Consider the following 17715-nt stretch of genomic DNA (forward strand, 5'->3'; position numbering starts at 1 on the left):
ATCAAATAGTGCTCTGTACTGCCCTTAAAGTGAAAGGACCCATGGATGTATTATACATACCTGGAAGCCTTAGAAATACCTCTTTTGTGATGGGTTTCTTCAGGCTTTGTACACTACTTTGAAAGCAAATTTTTTTTTTTTTTTTTTTCCCCAAACATGAAAGCCATAGAATTTATCTGAAGCACAGATCGTAGTTATAGAAGGAGTTGCCTGAGTGGCCCGGTAACTCTTGTCTGATGTTATCCTTGATCATATCCTCCTCCAGTAACCACTGGATTTGAATCTCTTCAGGGCAAAAATCACTTACTCTACACACACAGAGACACAGAGTGATGATATAGTATTTGCTAACGTGAGATAAGCAGACAAAGATGTGAAAAGGAGGTCAAAGAATCTTGACTATTTAGCTCTTTATAGCCTTGGTATTTATATATTTGATTATTTATATAGGACGCAAAAGGGATCCCATCACAGTAAGAAATACAATGAGAAATAATGTTCTTCTGATAGCTTAAACACAATGAACCGCTAGTCCTCTGGATATGAAAATGTACTTATTTATCATACTTTAGTACTTCTATAACAAATGTAACATGTAATTATGTGTTTTATTAAATTTTCCCTGGCTTATGAAGTTCCCAGCTTCCCCTTGCTAGTCCTTCTCGCAGTTCCCAAAACAGCTATGTCAGCACAATTTAAAAGGTGGTGAACTATGGAATAGAAGTGGTTTCCCTGCTGCGGGAGGAACAATCTATTTACTTTCTTGTAAAGCATCAGTGTTATCCTATTAAAGAATACTTCCTCAGGAAAATACTTCACAAACTCCAAGCACTATTCTTCGCCCCCCCCCCCTTTTTTTCTTTGGTGTGTGTAAGAGTTTCTTAAAATTTTCTGAGAGACAGAGACTGTCAAGTCTGCTCAATGGATTAGGCTCCCTGATTTCCAGTGGGGTAGGCAGGAATACAGGTGCTGTGGGCACTTTGAAATTCTCAGGCTAGCTGTTTTTCTCAATCTGAATCTAGACCTCGAGCTAGATATGGATGTATATCTGGAACAATTTTCTTTCTTTTTCGTGCACTGCAAAGTGCAGTGCTATGTATGTGTCTCACATTGGGACAGTCAGATCTGAGTAGTATTTTTTATTTTTTTTTTTAATACTTTATGAAGCTAGTTCATGACAGTCTGTGAAATCTGATCAGGAGCAGTACTTCTGTTGTTCCTTAGATTCAGCTCTCTCAAAACTCTGTTTCTGGCATGTCTGTGCATATAAAGCTGGGCATCCAGGACCCAGCTGCACTGATCTCGCTCCAGAGCACTGATCTGACTCCACAGCAGTTGGCATGTCCATTAAACATTGTACTGCATCCAGCTCTGGTAGGGCTAAAAAGCAAATCACTAGATTTCTTTAAATTTTATCAAGATATGATACAGACTGCAATGTGCTGACTGGGGATTTCCCCCTGCTGGCCCCCTCCCCCCAGATACTGAGCATCATGAGCCCCAGAGAAACCTGTGCTGGAAGCCCATAAGATAGGCAAAATGAAAAAGGATGGGTTTCACAATTGCACCAGATGCAGCTGTGAAATTCCCCTGAAGAAAAAACAAAGATGTGTTTGAAGGGTATTTTCTTCCCTAGTTAGAGAGATCTGGTGACTATGACCAACCAGTTTTTGAGAGGCCCAAGTTGCCTTCTGTGAACAGAACGTGCCTTCTCTGGGGAAATGGTTTCCAGACATCTTAAATAAGATTTAGGGAAATGTATCCTTATAGTTCCTGAGGACCTGTGAGGGAAATGACCAGCTGTTGGAGAACTGAGTGTAGCAGTTAAGATAGCTATTTGGAGAAAATATATAGTATTACTAAGAGCAATTCTGTGTGAGCACATAGGATTAACTGTGTGTTCACGTGAGGGTGTCTGGGTTAGAAGAAATGACTGTCACAGCTCTGGAGACAAAGAACACCCATCCTTGTAACAGTGAGATGAAAATTTGGGAGTCCTAAAGTGGACATTTGCTTTGAATAATATCTGTTTTAATACCAGTCATAGCCCTACCAACTTGGAAATCCAAACAGCTACTGTCTTCCAGAAATTAAACCATACCCTCAATGCATGGCAAAACAGTTTGCTTACCACGACAGTCAGTGGCGCTGTCTACTCAAGAGGATGCGACTTAAGAGTCTCATAAGTGATTTTGATGGGAAGCTCTTTCCTATTGTACTCACATACATCTGGAGAAACATGAACAGTGTTTGGAGCCACAAAAGTGCTGTTCTCTTCTATGCGCACCTGCAACTGAAAAGCTTTCAGATCCTCCTGGTGCTTTAGCAGAATTGCTTTCTCTTCTCTTGCAGCATTACATTGTGTGCTACGTTGCACGTTACTCCAGAAGAAAATTTGTACCTTTCTCTCTTGTGGATAATTCAGATAAAAAGTTTAGTATTAATGGTTTGGAATGAAAGCCCACAATCTGGTAATTCAAAGCAGCTTCTTCCAAATGCTTCATTTGTACACTTCCTTTGAATGCTAGTATCTTTTGTGGAACTGTAAGGAAAAAAGGGATACATTTCTCTCCAGATGCATGTTAAATTAAAAAGAGCAAGAAAAAGAAATGAACGCTATTTTTTCTCTCTCTCCTGCTTGTATGCATGCTGTCAGGAGGGTTTTGGGAAGGTACGCGGGTTGCTTCTCCCTTGCCTCTGTCCAGGCAGGTGATGCAGTGCCAGAAAGATCTTCTCTGCTGCCCTGGAGATGTGGCAGGCTGCTGCCCTTGGCATCGCAGGGCAGCTTTGCCCCTCTCTTGCCAGCTGTGGGCAGATGATGTCCTCCCTCCCCAGCTGCGGGAGTGCTGGGAAGCCAGTGGTGGGAGCTGCCCCAGGAGCTTGCCCCAAGCGCTGGACAGACTGCAACCAGCTCCTGGGCAGCATTGAAGAGCCGTACACCAAGGAGAACAGCTATGGGAGAAGTGAGCTGCATTTACACAGTGCAAATGGCTGCCTAAAATAAGCTTTAGTTAGCTTTTATTTTTTTCAACTCATAAACATGAGTCGGTTCCTCACTTTACAAAGGCTTAGATACTATACTGTCATAGTGCATAAAAATATTTTGTTGCTTTTTTGCTTAAAACATGCAATTAAATTCTCTTGATTTGAAGACCCGCAATTAAATAATGTTTAGTCCACCACTGCTGCCAGATATGTGACTGTACAGTCAGCTGCAGCCAGCCAGCCTCCAAAGTTTCTTCCACATGAATTCATTTGTGAAAGGGTTATTTAGATGCCCAAGTTTGTCGCTGTTTCTTTTGAATAATAAACAAATTGTATCACCAAGCAGTTGGGAGTTACCACTTTGAAGTTCTACTGATGACACATGTGTATCAGGCGTGAGCAGGATGATTTATATTAGCCACTTTCTTAGTCAAACTGCATCTTTTCAGTTAGTCCTTTGTGGCAGTATGTGAATGCGTTGCACCTAATCCCAGTACTACTTTTCTACTTTTTCCCTATTTCATAACTACTATGTTGCAATTTTTACTTTATTTATTTAAAATATATAAATAAAAATGCTCTGTGTATACTTGATGCAACACTGGTGCAACCCCGGCTTTGTCCTGAGGAGCCCAAGGGTCATCTGAAACATTTAGGACATGTCTAGACTGAAAGAGGAGCTACAACAAAGCATGTATAAGCCGGCAGAGATCAAATGGATAAGATGCCGACTGGTGATCCCTGGCCCTCAGTGAGGCTGGTGCCATGCAGGCAGGCAGACAGCTGCAGGATCCAACCTGAATCCAGCCAGCGCAGTCTGTGGTGCCACGTAACAGCACAGATGGCTTAGCAATCTCCAGCCTGCCTGCAGCCACCAAAGTACTAAATGAAAACATTGCTTTAAACAAATGGGAATAAAAGCATGTGAGCGCTGCTTTTGGGAGCAGCGGCTGAAGAGCACAACAGTGGTACGGGGTATTCTGGTGCTGGCTGTAGTCGCTCTTATCAGCCTTAGAATAAAATAATTTGCAAAACCAGTTTTCAATGTAGAAATTGTAATACAATCACAAGAGAAATTTACACACTTGAAACCACTTATGTGGTTTATAGTGCTTAATGTACAGAGAAGCAATCAGTCCAACCAAAAGACAGGCAGCTGTTAATCCAAAGAGTGAGCCAACTAAAATGCAACTTGGGAGCTGTAAATAATTAATAGATAAATTAATAAAAACCATTCTGATGGTACTGTAATTACCTGTAGACTGAACTAAATCTACTCATCAGGGCAGATGACTGCCTGGTTATTTTTTTTGTCTGAGTATTGCAAACAGTAAATTGTTAAAATAGAGATACTTATTTAGACTGAAAAGCATATGTGATTTACTAAGTTCTTAGTAATTTTATAATACCCAGTGAATGCAAATAAGTGAACACTTACGGCACTTAATTTTCCTCTGTTTGCTAAAAAATAAAATGCATAGAAAGAGTGTATTTAGACTAAGAATTATAAAACTATTGCAGTTGAAAATGAGCTGTGGCTTTATGTGTAGTAAGCAGTGTAACATTGAACACCAACAATGAAACAGGAGATATAGGGAAACTCTGGTCAAAAACTTATGGCATGCCTTGAGGGAGGTCCCAGCTGACTGGAGGTTAGCAAATGTGACACCCATCCACAAGAAGGGCCGGAAGGAGGATCCGGGGAACTACAGGCCAGTCAGTCTGACCTCGGTGCCTGGGAAGGTCATGGAACAGATCCTCCTCAGTGCCATTACACGGCACATGCAGGAGAACAGGGTGATCAGGCCCAGTCAGCATGGGTTTGTGAAGGGCAGGTCATGCCTATCAAACCTAATATCCTTCTATGATAAGGTGACCCACTTAGTGGATGAGGGAAAAGCTGTGGATGTTATCTACTTGGATTTTTGCAAAGCTTTTGACACTGTTTCCCACAGCATTCTCCTGGAGAAACTGGCTGCTCATGGCCTGGACAGGTGCACTCTTCGCTGGGTAAAAAACTGGCTGGATGGCCGTGCCCAGAGAGTGGTGGTAAATGGAGTTAAATCCAGTTGGTGTCCAGTCACAAGTGGTGTCCCCCAGGGTTCGGTGCTGGGGCCGGTTCTCTTTAATATCTTTATCAATGATCTGGATGAAGGGATTGAATGCACCCTCAGTAAGTTCGCAGATGACACTAAACTGGGCGGGCGTGTTGATCTGCTTGAGGGTAGGTTGGCTCTGCAGAGGGATCTGGACAGGCTGGACCGATGGGCTGAGACCAATGGTATGAGGTTCAACAAGGCCAAATGCCGGGTCCTGCACTTGGGACACAACAACCCCATGCAGCGCTACAGGATTGGGGCAGAGTGGCTTGAAAGCAGCCCGGCAGAAAAGGACCTGGGGGTGTTGGTTGACAGCCGGCTGAATATGAGCCAGCAGTGTGCCCAGGTGGCCAAGAAGGCGAACAGCATCCTAGCCTGTATCAGGAATAGTGTGGTGAGCCGGACTAGGGAAGTGATCATCCCCCTGTACTCGGCACTGGTGAGGCCCCACCTCGAGTACTGCGTTCAGTTTTGGGCCCCTCGCTACAAGAGGGACATTGAGGTGTTGGAGCGTGTCCAGAGAAGGGCTACAAAGCTGGTGAGGGGCCTGGAGGACAAACCTTATGAGGAACGACTGAGGGAGCTGGGGTTGTTTAGCCTGGAGAAGAGGAGGCTGAGGGGAGACCTTATCACCCTCTACAACTACCTGAAAGGAGGTTGTAGAGAGATGGGGGCTGACCTCTTCTCCCTGGTGACAAGTGATAGGACGAGGGGAAACGGGTTCAAGTTACGTCAGGGGAGGTTTAGATTAGATATTAGGAGACATTTTTTCACTGAAAGGGTTATTAAACATTGGAATAGGTTGCCCAGGGAGGTGGTGGATTCACCATCTCTGGAGGTGTTTAAAAGAAGAGTAGATGGGGCACTGAGGGACATGGTTTAGAAGTGGCTCTTGTCAGGGTAGGCTAAAGGTTGGACTCGATGATCTTAAAGGTCCCTTCCAACCTCAACAATTCTATGATTCTATGATGATAACATCCTATCCCTTTATCCAAGTTCTCGTATTTAACATAATGATTTTTATCAGTTTACTTGGCACAACCATTGGTGATTGTGCTTCCCTGGGAGCTTCAGAGATGAATAAACTAGCATCCCCAAGCTGTCTCTGATATATGCAAATTTTACCTTTAGAATTCCTGGGGAGAAAAAGCTACTATAAAACAACTTACCAACTACCTCCAAAGAAGCTGTTCCTTGAGCAGCATCAGGAGTGACAACGAGTTAGCATCTGTATAATCCTGTTTCCTCCAGCTGTATTTTTGGCAGAAATAGTACAGTATTGCCTTTTTTATTTCACTGTCTAACATGTAGGATCCTGCTCTAGGAGGACTGTGGTTTCCAGTTACAAATGTAAACATTATCTTTTCCTGGTCAGTATCTTGGGTTTTTAAATATCAAGTGATTCTTATATTGTTGGTACTTGTTGTGGTACTTGGAGATCAAGCATGGTACAGAGGTATCTGTATTCAGGAAGGGCATCGTCAGCTTAGTGCTCATTTGAACTTTCAGGTTCTCTTCCAAAAGGAAATAGCATTAATGTAAGAAATGCATTCTTGTAAAAGAAAAAGGAAGAAAAAGCCCCTTAGGAACATGGCAGCTGTTGTTTGGCTTTTGAGGGATCATTCCATTTTCAACATTCAATTTTGTTACGCCACCACTCTGCTTCTTAGCTTTTAAAAGTGCTCAGTAATCCTTGTCTTGGGCTCCCTCTAGTGAAGAAACAGTATGCAACTGCATGTGCTGCTCATGTGAAAAATCGTTGTGTGCTATAATAGATGTTGCGTCACTTCTCCATGGTACTAAATGCACTGGCAAGGCCTGCACTGTCTGTAGCATAGACGTGGGCTCAGGAACTTCACTCGTTGCTACTGAAGTATCTAGCATCTTTCTGTGACTCTGGAAATTTCCATACGTGCAAGTTTGTGTAGGACTCTACTCCATGGTTGAATAACTCATCCTATCCTCCTAACTGGGCTCTAAATTCATGCAGCGGGGTAGCTTGGTATGATGCACAGTGGAGGTGGAGGGCTGCCTGCACCTCCATCCTACTTTCTCCACTGTCACTGGTGGTAAGGAGCTCAAATTGAAGTCCTCTTCTCAGTGTAGTATGAACAGCAATGATAAGCTAGTGGGAGAGGGTGTGAAATGAAATATTAGAGGGGAAACTCTGTGTATGGTATGCACCATCACCTTCTACAACACAGAAATAGCTCTATGGGCAATTTCTTAGAAGATACCGGCTGTGAGCTATTATATTTTAAGGAAACACACGTTTGAGTAAATACAAATTGTTTGCAAGAGACTGAACTGCAGTTGCTGTGCAGTCATTCAAACCTACAGCTTCTTGAACTGATGGAAAAGTTGCAAAGAATGGAGAGGTCAGCTTTGTGGTGCTGGTCTACACTGCATTTGTCACTGAAAAATTTACCAGATTTAGAAACCTGAGTATCTCTGACAAAAACTACTTTCCCTCATGATATTCTACTTTACTACACAAGCAAGTATGCAGGCTATTATTTAGCATAGTATTGGATAGTATAATTATAAAAAGTGGTACTATTGGGTACAAAGTATTTCTGGCAAGTATAGCTTTTAAGGCATTAGAAAACATTAGTGTAACTGTAGTTGGTTTTGATGTTTGTAAATAATAGGACTCAAGCTGTTCCCCATTATGTAAAAAAAAAAAAAAGTAACTAACCTACAGTGAGTATTGATATGTTTTCAGATGTGATTCTCATTTACTACCTTGGTCCAACTACCTCTTAATTTCAGTAAGTAACAGATATTTGAGGATGTAAACAAGAAGGTACTTTTGGGGCCAACCTTTTTGTGACAGCTCCTGGCATCTGCTGCCTACTTCTGGATAAATTACAAAAGGACAATCCGTAATTCAGAGGTTCACTTCTTCAGAAAATGCCACCATACATAAAATTTTTCTTAATCAAGATACATTTACAAAATGGTAAAACCTAATGTGGCTGGATATGGTCTCATGTCCTGTGGATCTCCCCAAGAGACATGCTGACACAGCCATGCTGACACCTGGCTTTGAAGGCAAAATCCGTAAGCAAAGAGAAAACGACCTATAGCAAAATCTGTTACTAAACCTGTGGGTGCTTCACCTTCTCTGGGATTTCTGTTTTGAATTTGAACAAGTTAGGGAAGTGTGTCATGTTGCCAAGAGTTTGTAATGCTTGTGCAGTAGCATTTTAATTAGTTTTGCATTTTTATGAATATAAAAAACTGAGTATTCAAGTACCTCATTACTGAATAGCTATTGCAGTGAGGCAGCTGGTGCCAGGAAAGAACACAAGATACTTATCTCTTTTTCGAAATTCCTTCTTACATCTTTCCAGAAAGCAAAAAGCGGATGGCAAACAGGAAGGGCCTCTAAGTGGAAACACAAAGTTGTGCCTATAGATGAGATCTAAACCCACCTCTTTCCCACCCACTTAAAATAAAACATTAGACGTCTGTCACTGCGCTGAGTTTCAGTTTAATCCAGTTAAAAACTAATCTATACAAAGTACAGAGCGGGGCTTTTTTTTCTTTATCCTACATATATTGCACTGGAGGATATGAATTTGTACAACACTGACCAAATCTTACCCCTTCATCCTCCTACGGAAATCTCAGCCAAGTACAAAACCAAATTTCTGCATCTTTGTCTTGGAACTGGTGTCTGTATGAAGTTACATTCAGTTTTCTTGTAATCACCTCCTAAATGAAAAGCAGAGTAGAGGTGAAAGTACTGGTGCCTATGATATTCCAGTCCCTTATTTATCTGTGATTATAGTTTTCCACTTCCTCATTTAGCTGTAAGCTTAGTTTAATAATTTTTTTTCAACTTTAAAAAGCTCCTGAGAAATGAGTACCATGGTAGAAACATGCTTTTAGCGGCTAATACTTTTAGCCTCTTTTATGGAAGAGAGAACCCAATTAAAAGAACACATCAGCATAGAAAACAACAAAGACATTAAAAAGCAACAAATTTGCTAAACACTTCATGTGTAAGCATGACTTCAGTACATTACATAACCTCTAAGGCAGATGTTCTTCACAGTGAGATAACTCTTATTTCAACCACGCTTCAGGATTGATCCACAAAAATAGTTTGGTGATTCAATTACGCTCAGACGGAGACCTCTTTTAGCCTGGGCCTGAAGAACGATATGCTTCGTCTACAGACAAGGATGAGATGCACAGTATTGGGCGAACATTGTCGGTAGCCCAGACCTGACAGACCATCTTTCGAAAGAACATTCACTCAGTCCTTGCTACCTCTGTGGACACGCGATACAGGTACCCACGCATATGAGATTTTTGAATTGAGTGGATGAGAATGAAGTTGTAATTTGGGCGCTCATCTCAAAAACGATCAGGCAACAAACCTAAGATGTGTTCAGTAGGAGTTCAATAACTTAAGCATTTTTGAGGACTGAGGCTCTTGCTCCCACATAATTTAGGGCAAATAATTATCAGTTTGACTAAACCTTGATTATTGTTAGAGATAAACCCAACCACCAATTCTAAGGTTAAAAAACCTGCTTGTTTCCACTTCTAAAAAATGAACAGAAAGTCTGTAATATACTGCTAAACTGCAAGCTACTAATTAAATTAGCAGTGACAAGAATAACATTTAGGTATCAGACAGCAACTGAAAGATGTGCACCGTTTTACACTGAACGCACCTCAGTGGCTAGTTGAAATGGAAAACAAGGAACTTTTGCTAATGCTAACTCATGATGAAATGACAAGTGAAAACTCTGGCTTCTCACAAGTGGCTTCCTCAGAGTCGCCACTGATGCTCACTACACCGTGGCGTGCAGAAGCTGAGTTCAGCACCCAAGTTACAATAGTTCTTTACAGAACTCTGGATGTTTCAAAGTAAATAAGGGGGATATAATGCCCATCTCCAACAGCAGGGAGAGTCAGGATCTTACAATCAAAATGTAAGAGGTTGCACTGAAACCAAAGCTTGAGTGTTACATTACATTACAATGACATTACAAAGCATGTCATTACATATAATGACATCTGTTAAGAGGCAGGTGTAGCCTGAAGGAATGATTTGTATGGTAGAAATGCCTTCACACCAAAGGTTTCAGTCCTTGATTTTCTACAAACATCTGTGGCTGTATCGTTTGTCCTCTGTAAAGTTTCACATGGGATGGGGAGAACACAAAAAAAATTTCCCCTCACCTTTTCCATGATGTGCGAATAATTCCCCCTTTGTTTCCCTCCTTGCTCTGTTACCCATTATCAGGCTACATCCCCAAAGCCAGGGCTGTGCATTGAGAAACTCTGTTAGTTTGGATGTACCTGTAACTATGTCTGGGCCTCTTAGCAAACAGATTAAGTTGTTGAAAGGTATTTTAATTGCGTGACAAAGACATAATCAAACTGATGTTAGAAATGCATGGAAATAAAGAACAGTGGAGAGACACTAGTTTTGGAAACTAAATTAAAATGTTAACCACTGGTGTAAAGAAGAAAAAAAAAAAAGAGAGAGGTAAATGAAGTCCAATTGTTTGAGTGGTATGAAGGAAATGTGACATGACAACTAATACGATGAAACAGATAAGGAAACCTACTCTGTTCGGGCAGTGAATTCTATTATATTGTGTGGAGAACAAGAATGTGCGCAGTCCTAATGAAAGAAGCCTTAAACATGGAAGGAATATGCCTAGCTTCAATCAATCAAAGCTCTTCAGAGTGAGAAACTTCCCAAACATCAATACAAAATGTCAGTAATTGCCTCCTGGCTTTCTTGACTTTGCCTAAAATATTCAAGTCTTATTCTGAAAGGAACGTCTTTCTGTAACACAGCCTTGCCTCTGTTTCTTTGCTCAAACCCCAAATGATCTTTTTTAATGACACTGTCAATAGTTAGCCATAGAACAGGAAGGAAATGCAAAGGATACTTGCGAAGGGGGGTGTGTGTGTGTATCACTTCAAAGCCAGCATTATACAATCAGAACAATGCAGGTTTAAAAAAAAAACCACACACACAAAAACCCAAGCAAACAAAAAAAACCCATGCAGGGTTTACACTTTAGGACACTTTCAGTCTGAAATGCGTGACAAGCAAGGACAATCACACGACTTTTCAACATTACAGTAAAACCCACAGGAAAATTAACTTATTCTTGTAAAATCTTGGCTTACAATATTAGGGACCTATCCTGGTTCAATACCAAAATAATACAATCAAGTAGCACCCCTGTTTTAGAACACTTCTTAAACTTACACCAACTGCTGAAAGATGAGTAAGAGTTAATAGTGAGGCTCTTAACAAGTCAAAGATTCATGTCTGAGAAGAGCTTGTGGTGCATTTTGAAAAATCTGGTATTATCATAGGAGGTAGGATAATCTGTACAGAAAAAGACAATGAGTCTTGTTCTGTTTTGCACAATACTTCCATCAACATAAAAAGCTTACCTAATAACATGCAAAATTTTGAGATCAGCTGGCACCTGATGAAAGAAACGGGGACAAAAGTACTGTCCCAAGAGCCAGTTGAGTAATCAACTGCTACACAGAATTAATCTCAACAAGGAGGACGGTTCAGATCAATACACCAGAAATACAGTATTCCTTTTGAAGGCTTACAGTGAAATTCTTAGGCTTCTGTAAACATGAAAAATATTCACTGTTCCACATAATTCTTTGCTATATTTAGTTTTTAGAAAGTGCAAATTTTCTGTGATGAAGAATTAGGAGTCTGATTTTTATTTGGTCTCAAAGAAGAAAGGGTTTGGGAGTGCTGGAAATGGTAGGCCTTTATCTATGGTCTTCGTTTCCCCACATTTTGCTTCTCAGCATTTCTGGAAAGAGTTTCTACATAAAACTAGACCTAACTTGACATTCAGGCCAATTCCCTGCTTCCTCTCTGAGAAGATTATGATTTGTGCCTAAACACAGAATAGCAGACATCTCCTCCCCTTTTTGTAAGAGAAGAGTTCAACAGCTCAGTCCCCTAGCCATAAAAACCTTTAGTATTAATAGTTCCATTAATTCCCTCCTCCATTATAGCCTCTAAATGATCCCCTTGTTGTATTTCTCACTGATGCATTAAGGAGAAAATTAGTTTAATTTATGATTCAAATCTGATTGATACTTTACCTCTAACATTCCCAATGATTTTACAATCTGAGGAAGAAAGTGGAGAGTTCATGTTGCACTCTGATTTCCTGCCCTCCCCCCCCCCCCGCCCCAGATAATAAAGATGCTATAAAGTTGAGGCACGAGTGGTTAAGGGTGAACTTGATCAGTTCTAGCAGCTGGTTCTTGGACATGTCCTGGTGGTAAAGGCTGATCACCTCCCGCAGGATGTTTTGGTGCATCTCCAACTTTGTGTTCCCCAGCTGTAAAACAAGAATGAAACCATTTGTAACTTCTCAATTAAGTTGGCCCCAAATGTGAAAAGTCTCTAAAGGAAAGTTTCTAGTGTAGGGACAATCAAACAAAACCTTCTGGTTTTTTGTTTGTAAGTGGGATCAAGAATTTTGTATGTTACTAACAATTACAATGGATTGAGATTACCCAATAGACTGCATTGTTACAATATTCAGAGTTTCCTCTTAAATTGTTAGTGGTTCCTGTGAAGTATTTTCACTTACAAAACACATTGGTTATTTGGAGGTTGTTCTTTCTGAAATATATTACGTGTTTATGAAACTTTTAATCCCAATACAGGAAGCTTGCAAAAAAAAAAAAAAACCAAAAAAAAAACCAAACCAAAACCAACTTGCTCCTGTATTTACTCCTTACTGTGTACAATACTTGCAGCATTATCGCTTTGGCTACCTTTGAATAATACTAATGTTCATAGTTTGCTGACAATTTCAGAACTTGCAGCTGCATTTTTGTGATTTTCTTTTTTTCCTTAAATTACTCTTAGTAGCTCCAATAGCCTACAGATTAGAAATATTGTCTACTTGGACCTCCTTAAATCCGTGAATGAGTAGTGACTAGTTCTGGCTGATATAATGAATTCTTATGACACCTGATAAAGCGACTTTGCAAAAAGTTTTTACGTAAAATAATGTATGTGTTAAGAACAGTATATGCTACAATATTGCCGTTATCAAAAGATGTATCATTAGTCCAACTCCCAGGGCATCCGCTATTACACATGATGTTTTTTCTGAAGGTAAGGGGAACCGAGGCTCTCAGAACTAAGGATCATAAAATGGAATTACCCACAGGCAGTTCTGAAGCAAATGAAAGACAAAGTTAAATTGGTACCAAAATGTCATTATTTCTTTTCACAGAACTGAGTGGCTTAGGGATAGAATTTCAGGGTACTCAACAAAGTAAGCTGTAATCACTGAATATAGCGTTTAAAGTTTGAAATCCCGCTGCTGGCCCTGCAGGAGCAGTTAAGAGCTTCCAGTATTCAAAAGGCTGCCTGGATATAGTCTGAAGTGTTATGTTTGAGATGAATGTCAAGAAGTTCTTGAGATCTACTAATAATGTTAGCACATGAACATGGAAGCCAATACAGGCATATTAGTTTCAACCTTTCTAGAGGGGGAGAAAAAGCTAAGTTAGGATGCATGGGAGAGCAGAGCCCCTTTAAAGCACAAAAAACCCATGGACAACGTGTTACGGGTAAGAAGTGCTAATATATACCTGGCTGTTTTGTTGCCACCAATGAGCATATGCAACGATTTATTATGACACTATCTTCTTCTGAGGGTGTTGAAGCAATTGGTCATTCACACTGTCTAAAACTAACTTGTCATGTCATGTTGTTCCCAGCTGCTGGTAAATTGGCCACAAAGGATACACTTGTTGAAAGCATTTAAACACTTTGATTTGTTCCGCAGTTTGAGACTGGTAATGCAGCCATAGAACATTGGACGGACTTGGTCATTTGTATGCCTCTATTCTTCTCTGGATGCTCAGAAATCCTAGATATCCTAGATCTCAGTATTTTTAGTCTGATAGGCACAACACCATCCTCCTCCTCTGCCCATTGTATGCCTTGAGTTAGAACTGTTAGAACTGCTTTTTTAGTATGGACTTAAAAGCATTGAGATCTCAGGAATACTTTAGCAGAGTTATACTTCCGTCTTAAAGACAGTTTAGTAAATCTCTCTACAGAGATCATTAAAACCACATTATATTACAGTTTAAACAGAAGATATAGCTTTAATGACTTGGAGATCTTATTTTAAAGTTTCTGTATCTACACAAAAAGATACATACGGGGTTGGAATTTCAGTTCTCCAGCTGGTCCCGCGGGAGGATTTCCTTGCTGTAGTTTCTTTTGTTCCATCTGTTTTACAACCTGGTGAAAAATAAAATACCAGTTGAAAAACTTAATTCTGTCAACTTTCTCTGATGTGACATAAATAAACACCCTTAAAACAAATTTTGCAGTCATTATTTAAAGTCTTTGTTAATGGGTATACTACTGAGTTGATACGCTTGCATCGTTTGCTATAAACCTGAATAATTGATTGTGTTTTGCTGTGGTACCATTAGTTTAGAATTCAGCTGGGACTCATATGAGAAATCAAGGTAAAAAATGCTCCAGAGCTGAAAATTGTCATGACCTGTCACACATATAAGGATATAGAAGACTGGGGGGGGGGGGAGATTCTATTCTCATAAGTGTACCTGCTGAAGCTCTTGTTTCTGAGCCTGAAGCTGGTCGTGCTGCCTTTGTAGCTCTTCCTTCTGCTTCTGAAGATCTTCTGCCTTCTTTCTAAGTTCATCTTCCTGCTGAGAAATGTGACTTTCAAATTCCTTCAGCTCGTCCTCAGTGAAGAGCTGCTGTTGATCTAGTGTCTGCAAGAAAATAGATATAAACGTGAATATTTAGGCAGGAATGAATATTTATTTTTATTATCTTCCCATTGAAATTATTATTAGCTGAATTTTACAGTTCACTGAATAACTCTCAGAATTTTCATCAAAATACCCAGACATGACACTGTAAAGGGTTAGTACAATCGCTGTAAGAAACAGCAAAATAGCTGTTTCTCAGATATTTTCTCAGCAAAATTCTACCATAGATTTAGGGGAAGGACAGAAAGAAATCCTCTTGCTTCCAGCTGAGCTCTTATCTTCCCTTTAAAGTGATTCATAAACAAAATGTCCATTTTCTGTTTGAAAAGCACATGGGAAAAACTCTTCTAGAATCCACAGGGTGGCGCAAGACCTTTTCTGTTTGTGTGTGGACCATAAAGATTACATCTGCATTACATTATCTGCTACATTTTGTACATTACATACAGCTAAGGCGCTTAACCACATGCATACCAAAACAGGACTGAAAAAAAAGCAAAGGTCAGAGACATGCCATTTGGTTTCCTGGTTAGAGTGATGGTAACAGTGCAGTATGTTGCACTTGGAACACATTCTTATTACCTCCCAGCTATCTGGCTCCAAAAATTCTTTTTTCTCTGTAGCTCGCAGGAACTCTTCCAAAGTCACTAGCCGGTCCTTGTTGATGTCAACCTAGTTGAAGCAAAAAATTAAACTCAACCTAAACGATGGGTTTTGGTGGAGCTAATGTTTAATTTCCTAATGCAATTGTCCTCAAATACAAACGTTTTGTTTTTAAACTGTCCCATTTTGAAGGCAGTGCCTGCAACATCTTCTGAAAACCTCTCACATAAGCTCATATAGCTTAACAAAAATGGAAATAAAAAGTAAATCCTCACATTTTACTTCAAAATCCACTGGCTTCATTGAAAACATTATTTGTGGTCACAGCCCCAATGCTAATCATAGCACGCATGATTTTTTTGAGAAAAACGTTTTATAGCTTTCTGGTAATAGTTTCATAACTGTGAGTCAGAGTAATCTCCACTATTGGATAGGGAGGTTTTAAAACATAAAAAGAACCCCAATTGAGTTGCGTCAGAATCCTTAAGGGGAAGGGAGGAAACGCCTCCCTTTATGACTAAGAGACCAGGCTTGCTCCGTTCCTCAAGCTTAAGGAACATATTTGAACACAGAAAAGATATCATTGAAAAACACAACGGTTCAAAACATCATCTTCCCTTTCCTCAGTCTCCTGAGCTGAAAACCTATCAGAACTAGTAAAGGTATTCACTGTCATAGGTGACACCTTGAGCTCTGAGCCCCCTTCTGAAGGGACAAAGGGGAGCCAAATGAAAGACGACATTCTCTACTCCCTCTTCTCACACCTCAATCTTACCCATTTGCCAAGTGCAAAAGCACATTTACAGTCTTCCCTGTTTGACACAAAAGTCACAGGGAATTTCTACTGAATCTCAGTACCTGCAAAATACGGGAAGCTACAGCACAATTTCTTCCCTAGAACTTCTTAAATAAAAAATTGCCAGCAGGCATTTACATCAGAATATGGGGGCAGGACTTGAGAGTTGTAACTTTATGTGAATCCCAGCACAAAGAGCGTTCAGTGTGTCAGGTCGTCCCTTTCTGCTGTACTTGGACAACCCTTCATGTTAGGAGGACTGTATTTCTTGAACATAGAAGGAAATCAGCAGCTCTACTGAACATCAGTCCCCACCTCATTCATTACATGTTCTCTCATTCTGAGCCTTTCTTCTTCCATTTCAACCATGTCATCCTCTTCATTTTTGGGATCGTAAACTTTTTCTAGCTGAAATTCAAAATTAGCAAATGTTAGTTTGGAGAAAGGGCTGCTCATTCAAATGACAGAGCATATTTGAAACAGTAGTGTGAGATGTTGCATTCACCATTTTTACCATAGAGTGAGAGTGTGTGTAATTCTCCTCTCTTAGCATAGTATTTAAGAAACAAGTGAGCCTTTCATTGCTAAGAATGACATTTTCAGTTAATTCATGTGGTCTGTTATAATTTAGCACTGTGGACATTAAAGTAAAATTGACCTCAGCATGCATAGTCTGATCCTATGTTCGATTCAAAGCAGACAGAGTTTCCACGTGGTTTCTGGAACAGGAGAGAGTAGCTTTTTTACCAGAGCATGCAGATGACCCTGTAAGCATTCAGGATATCACCGGACAAACTGAGTGCTTTAATTTAAAGGTCCACTTCTCTTCTCGCATACTGTCTTTCTGGTGAGTTTATGCTTATTTGCTTCTACTTAGCTTTCTTAGTCTTTAAGCTTTGCTTGCTTAGCCATAGGTAATTTTAAGGCCCCAGACTATTTGTTTTTAAACTACAAAATTGCAAAATGGTGGGACAAATCTATCAAAAAAGACTGCCATATATCTTCATTGTATTATTGAGAGGATTATGGCAAAGTACTGATAGAAATCTGTGTTTCCAAAATTAATCTATTCAAAAATGTACAGTAGTTAGAATTTATAAGCTTCTATATACATTATATAGCACTTTTCCTCCCTGACTTATAAAATTTAGAAAAAAATGTAGGACTACATATTGACAGCCACAGTACTGGATCTTTGAATGGGAAGTTTAGGGCTGTTTTTCTGCTATACCAAAACAGAACCTACTGAAAAAATGAAGACCAAGGCCCTTTGTTTACTTATTGATTCTGCAATTCCCATCACTGTAGAATTTCAGTACATGGCTATCATTATCCCTTTGGGAGGCAAAGAAGTACTAATAGTTGCATTTTTTCACAGACAATAAAGCCAGGCTTCAAGAAACTAAGAGCCTGTCTACTTTATCGGATGTC

General features: G+C 40.0%; 1 protein-coding gene across 1 annotated transcript in view; it reads right to left on the minus strand.

The window, feature by feature from the left end:
• Positions 1-8972: 8972 nt before the first annotated feature.
• Positions 8973-17715, minus strand: part of NUCB2 (nucleobindin 2) — a 30788-nt gene continuing 22045 nt past the window's right edge. Inside the window, exons 9-13 of the mRNA XM_074585822.1 lie at positions 16600-16692; positions 15468-15557; positions 14715-14885; positions 14301-14382; positions 8973-12451 (exon numbers count right to left, since the gene is read on the minus strand). Coding sequence (XP_074441923.1) covers positions 12339-12451; positions 14301-14382; positions 14715-14885; positions 15468-15557; positions 16600-16692 — 549 coding nt within the window. The 3' untranslated portion in view covers positions 8973-12338. The remainder of the gene's footprint in view (positions 12452-14300; positions 14383-14714; positions 14886-15467; positions 15558-16599; positions 16693-17715) is intronic.

Source organism: Larus michahellis, chromosome 4 (genome assembly GCF_964199755.1).
Source record: "Larus michahellis chromosome 4, bLarMic1.1, whole genome shotgun sequence".
Lineage (NCBI taxonomy): Eukaryota > Metazoa > Chordata > Aves > Charadriiformes > Laridae > Larus > Larus michahellis.